Source organism: Salvelinus alpinus, chromosome 17 (genome assembly GCF_045679555.1).
Source record: "Salvelinus alpinus chromosome 17, SLU_Salpinus.1, whole genome shotgun sequence".
Lineage (NCBI taxonomy): Eukaryota > Metazoa > Chordata > Actinopteri > Salmoniformes > Salmonidae > Salvelinus > Salvelinus alpinus.
In genome coordinates, this window is record NC_092102.1 from 44,990,862 (window position 1) to 44,996,865 (window position 6,004).

At 42.6% G+C, this 6,004-nt stretch overlaps 1 protein-coding gene across 1 annotated transcript; it reads left to right on the forward strand.

Moving 5' to 3' along the window:
* The first annotated feature begins 1,020 nt into the window (after positions 1-1,020).
* Positions 1,021-5,659, forward strand: LOC139543020 (troponin C, skeletal muscle-like). Its single transcript, XM_071349114.1, has 6 exons — positions 1,021-1,214; positions 2,983-3,037; positions 3,262-3,405; positions 3,543-3,657; positions 3,887-4,023; positions 4,818-5,659. The coding sequence occupies exons 1-6, from the start codon at positions 1,212-1,214 to the stop codon at positions 4,847-4,849; spliced, it is 486 nt and encodes a 161-aa protein (XP_071205215.1). The 5' UTR covers positions 1,021-1,211; the 3' UTR covers positions 4,850-5,659.
* Positions 5,660-6,004: the final 345 nt, after the last annotated feature.

The window sequence follows — 6,004 nt, forward strand, 5'->3', positions numbered from 1 at the left end:
TTATTGCGGGTGTAGCGAAATGCTTGTGTTCCTAGCTCCAACAGTGCAGTGCAGTAATATCTATGTATATGTCTATGTGTGTGTTTACATGTGTGTGTGTGTGTGTGTGTGTGTGTGTGTGTGTGTGTGTGTGTGTGTGTGTGTGTGTGTGTGTGTGTGTTGTGTGTGTGTGTGTCTGCACGTGCGTGAGTCTGATTACGATTGCCAGTCTATAACACACACTGATGGGCCTTGGGAACAGATAGTGTATATTTGCAAAGCCAACGAAACTCAAGATCTTGAAGGATTACCATGAGAGAAACCTGATCGGGCACGGAAAGCCAATGAAGTGGATCGGGAGATTAGTGGCTGACAAGGTCACTCCTTGTGATTGGTCTGTAAGAACAGCCAAAGAGCAAGCAGCGAGAGAAAGATAGAACACAAACACACAGACATGAAACTGATATCTACAGTTACATTTCAAATATCGAGATATATAACAGTCTTCAAAGTAGTTGTCGACTTCTATGTTCTTGTATAATTAGATGGGTTTGATATCCTTGTTGAGACCTCTGATCTGTCGGCGTTTGGCGATTCTCAATGAGGAGAAAAAGAGATCGGTGGGATGGTTGATTTGATGGCACCGTTGTGCGATGAGAGATCATAACTTCATGTGCATGTCGTTTACAGATGTCACAAATCCAAGGCCGTGAGTATAGTGAAGAGTGCAGACTGAGTGAAGACAGAAAATCCTTCGCCCTCATGTCCAGCCCATCCCACTTACAACACAAGGCTAGTGCATGTGTGTGTGTGTGTGTGTGTGTGTGTACATGCTTGTGTGTGTGTGTGTGTGTGTGTGTGTATGTGTGTGTGACAGACAGTGTCCATCTGCTGTTAGATGGTCAACTGAACACTTGCCATAATAAATGTCATTGAGACTGCTACTCTTGTCCTTTAGCTAAATATGGAGGGAGCTTAAGGAGAGGGGGGGAGTATGAGTGAGGTGGAGGTTTTGTGGCGTTGCAAAGTAAGCAGCAAGATGATTGGTTGATGCTAGTCCAGGCAAAGGGCTTCTTGCCCAATCCTGATCATATTCAGACAAAGGTTACCTAGATAAGGGGTACTTATTGGGTAGTCATAGTACTGTGTCTATCAACGGTGTATCAGAAAGACACTCTTTCCCTGGACTTCCACCTTTCTCTCTGTTGTCTGTTGCAGCGGAGACAGCCACCATGGTAAGAGTCTGTAGAGGGAGAAACCGAGAGCGAACGAAGATGAGAATCTTTAATGAACAGATGTTTTAGGATTGTTTCGCTCATTCTGCTTTTTTTTGACAGATGATGTCGGATTTAAAAAAACAAACATTTTTCTGATATATTTTTTTCCATTGTGGGGAATAGAGTGGAATTGCTGAAGATGGATATTACTGATTGATTTGAAAATGGACTAGTCCTGCCTGTGATCAAACAACACACACACACACACACACACCAGCTGGCCCAGCTGCGGAGTACAGCTAGACCAAACAATTTACGTAAAGAGAGCTACTGATTTTACCGTTTAAGGTTCTAGTTTTGTTCTTGTAGCCCACGCACCAAGATCTCGCCTTTTTTTCAATTTGTTTATTTATTTATTTATTTTCCTATTTGCTTGTATGAGTGATATTAAGTTGCATGTACCATAGAGCAAACATCATGCGATATAATATAATATAATATGTACTTCAATTCACGTGGTAGTGTATGCTGTTGTTAAGGTTTTTCCAAGGCCACCATGGTCACCAAAGGTTACTGAGACAGTGGTGCTGGCTAGACAGAACACGGTGACAAAGTGATTGATAGTGACAAAGTGAGTGATTGACAGGTGGATGGCCAGCATATCTGTGTCTATGTGTCACAGAGTAGACATAGACACTAGTAATGACTCTGGCATAATCTTTTGACATGCCAGAGGGAGGCAGGATAATGAATGTGAGGGATTGGGTTGTGTGGGGGGGGGGGGGGGGCTGCTCAGAGTACACGTTGTTAAAGAGGATGAATGAATCAGTGTAGGGGCAGAGTGGTGGGACATGACTGTGATTGACTATCAACTCTCCCTGGAGGTGTACTGGGTAGCTGGCATATTGTTTTTTTTTGCTGTTGAACCCATACGGTTCAAGGAGCAAAGACAGACAGACAGTCCTATATTCCTTCATTACTTTTCTTGGAAATAATCTATATTGCTTTTCTGCTGCTTTTGAACAGTTATACAATATGTTCATTAATGACATGTAAAGGAAATAAATAATGTTGTTAGATTCTTATTTTCTACCGTGAACCTGTACAAATATGTGCCGCACTGTTGGTTCTGTTTATGGATAATTTGTTCTAGACTGAAATGCTAAATGAAAATAAGGTGGTAAAAGTGGAAAGTGAACATTTAATATTTTGTTAAATTGTCATAATGTAGCTGGTCATTTAGCTTGATGTAGATGTGAGTGGGGTTGCTGCCAGTCAATGGTAGGTAGGTGGAGGTGATGACAGATATATGGGGGGAAATAAGTGCCACAGCGGTTTAATTAAGGCACTGCATCTCAGTGCTAGAGGTGTCACTACAGACACCCTGGTTCGAATCCAGGCTGTATCACAACTGGCTGTGATTGGGAGTCCCATAGGGTGGCGCACAATTGGCCTAGCGTCGTCTGGGTTTGGCCGGTGTAGGCCGTCATTGTAAATAAGAATTTGTTCTTAACTGACTTGCCTAGTTAAATAAAGTATTTTTTATTAAAAATAAAATGTACTAAATGACCCATCCCATACAGTGTGATAGCAGCTGCCTGTAGCTATAGGGTGTCCAGACTGTGGTCTGAATCCTACATGCTCTCTTCAATGACAGCTCTACGGCACAGTTGCAGTCAATTAGAATTGAAGGCAGTCAATTCAGGAAATAAACTGAAATTCCAATTCAATAATTGAAAAAAAGGCAATATGTTTTAAATTATTTTAAATTATCCTCCCCCTCTAGCCTACTGAAACACAGAGTGACGCCCGCTCCTTCCTGAGCGAGGATATGATTGCCGGTAAGCCACGTGTGTAATAAATAACCTATCCACATGTCTGCTTGTTCCTAACTTTATTGAGATACATGATTCACAACCATTCAGCTATTTGGGTAGTGTTTATGGTGGGGGCTACTCCCAATGTCAACAAAATGTGTCACTTTAAAATGCTCTGATTGTACCAAGAGGACATTAAGGCCAACACGTGAGAATTTCTCTCAGTAAACACCAACTCTCCCCTCCAGAGTTCCAGGCTGCCTTCAACCTGTTCGACAGTGACGGCGGCGGTGACATCAGCACCAGAGAGTTGGGTCAGGTGATGAGGATGTTGGGCCAGAACCCGACCAGAGAGGAGTTGGCCCTGATCATCGAGGAGGTCGATGAGGATGGTAAAATAACTGACTGGGTCAAATGTCAGGAGATAATTCAAATGTCTAGCCAGGGTATTTCTACTATTATTCATACATCCCATGTCCCTGCTTCATCTCATGAGCCCCTGGCTGTCTTCCCCTCCTCCCAACACCAGGTAGCGGCAGCATCGACTTCGAGGAGTTCTTGGTCATGATGGTGAGGCTCCTAAAGGAGGACCAGGCCGGAAAGTCCGAGGAAGAGTTATCAGAAGTCTTCCGTATTTTCGACAAGTACGTGGTCCCCTGAATCATAACTCCTGGAGTCTCCTCCTTATTGACATGACACAGAGGTTTCTCACCCGTGGTTCACCATAACCAACCAGGGATACCATACGGTATCTGGTGGATGGATAATCACAGGACCCAGCCTCGTTCGGAAGCGCTAATGACAAATACAGCAGCTATGTGTTACATTATTCTAATGTATCTCAACTGATCTATCCTCTGCCCAATACAACAGAAATGGCGACGGTTTTATTGACCGTGAGGAGTTAAATGACATCTTGGCCGCCACTGGAGAGCCAGTCACAGAGGAGGAATGTATCGAGCTAATGACAGACGCAGACCTAAACAAAGACAACAGGCTTGATTTTGATGGTAAGACACGCACTCCCACACACACAGGCTTCATTTGCTGCAATGGAAATATCATTCACATTCATGTGTTGTCCTAGCTGAACATTAACTTGTAGATGACTAATAGTCAATGGTAAACGATAGCATAGTAACTTTGACTAGTGATTGGTTTGGGAATAACAGGGGCAATTTGGGTGCACGGTCTGTGGGTAAATATAGACTGGAATGCACACACACACACACACACACACACACACACACACACACACACACACACACACACACACACACACACACACACACACACACACACACACACACACACACACACACACACACACACACACACACACACACACACACACACACACACACACACACACACACACACACACACACACACACAGTTGACTGTTTAAACTATGGTAATTTGTGTAGGCAAGTTTATTTTTTAAATTAATATTAATGACCACAAGTCTTGACTAAACTCAACTCCCGCTGTTCTGGGTTTTTCTACAACAAATATTCACAACAGAATACAACGTTGAGGTCTGGGATCACAGAAGTACCACATCCACATGCCATAAACATTAACATGAAAGGGCTCACATATAACATTGGTCCTCTGGTGACTGGACACATACAGGGTTATAGGGGGATACTATATATTGTGCTTGGGGTAAAATGTTGTGGTTTGATGATACAGTAAGGTGTTTTCCTATCACACAGAGAGAGAGAGGTGGATCGGGATAAAAGTATTCTCAGTAGTAGTTGGTGGGAGAGAATCCAATGAACCCCTTTTTTCTGTGTTCCAGAATTTCTGAAAATGATGGAGAATGTACAGTAACAAGACCAACATTCCTTTGTGACCCTTTCCATTTGTCACGTCTCCTGCTTGAAGAAAAGAACAACTGTTTCTGAATGGAAAATCAAATACTAAATTGAAGCCACATTTTCTTTTTGAGTCTTCCCAACTACTTACAGTAAAGAGTCTACCCAAAAACACCTCAAATCAAATCAAAGTTTATTGGTTACGTACACAGATTTGCAGATGTTATTGCAGGTGCAATGAAATGCTTATGTTAATATCAGTAATATCTAGCAATACAATAAAAAAATACAGACTATACAAAAAGTAAAAAAATAAAAAATGAAATTAAGAAATATCAAAAAAAGTCAAAGTCCAGAATTTATACTGAACAAAAATATAAACGCAACATGTAGTGTTGGTCCCATGTTTCATGAGCTGAAATAAAATATCCCAGAGATTTTCCATATGCACAAAAAGCTTAATTTCTCTCAAATTTTGTGCACAAATTTGTTTACATCCTTGTTAGTGAGCATTTCTCCTCTACCAAGATAATCCATCCACCTGACAGGTGTGGCATATCAAGAAGCTGATTAAAGAGCATGATCATTACACAGGGCGGCAGGTAGCGTAGTGGTTAGAGCGTTGGGCCAGTAACTGAAAGGTTGCGGGATCGAATCCCCGAGCTGACAAGGTAAAAATATGTCGTTCTTCCCCTAAACCAGGCAGTTAACCCACTGTTCCTAGGCCAACATTGAAAATAAGAATTTGTTCTTAACTGACTTGCATAGTTAAATAAACACAGCTGCACCTTGTGCTGGGGACAATAAAAGGCCACTCTAAAATGGATTTTGTCACACAATGCCTGTATTTGTCACAAGTTTTGAGGGAGTGTGCAATTGGCATGCTGACTGCAGGAATGTCCACCAGAGCTGTTGCCAGAGAATTTTATGTTAATTTCTCTACCATAAGCCCAGGACCTCCACATCCGGCTTCTTCACCTGTGGCATCGTCTGAGACCGGACAGCTGAGGAAACTGAGTATTTATGTCTATAAGAAAGCCCTTTTGTGGGGGAAAACTCATTCTGATTGGCTGGGCCTGGTTCCCCAGTGGGTGGGCCTGGCTCCCAAGTGGGTGGGCCTATGCCCTTCCAAGCCCACCCATGGCAGTCCCCCTGCCCAATCATATACATA

Coding starts and splice junctions, on each gene's coding strand:
- LOC139543020 (XM_071349114.1), top strand. Junction 3,038..3,261: donor GAGCGAGGATATGATTGCCG/GTAAGCCACGTG, acceptor TCTCCCCTCCAG/AGTTCCAGGCTGCCTTCAAC. Junction 3,406..3,542: donor CGAGGAGGTCGATGAGGATG/GTAAAATAACTG, acceptor TCCCAACACCAG/GTAGCGGCAGCATCGACTTC.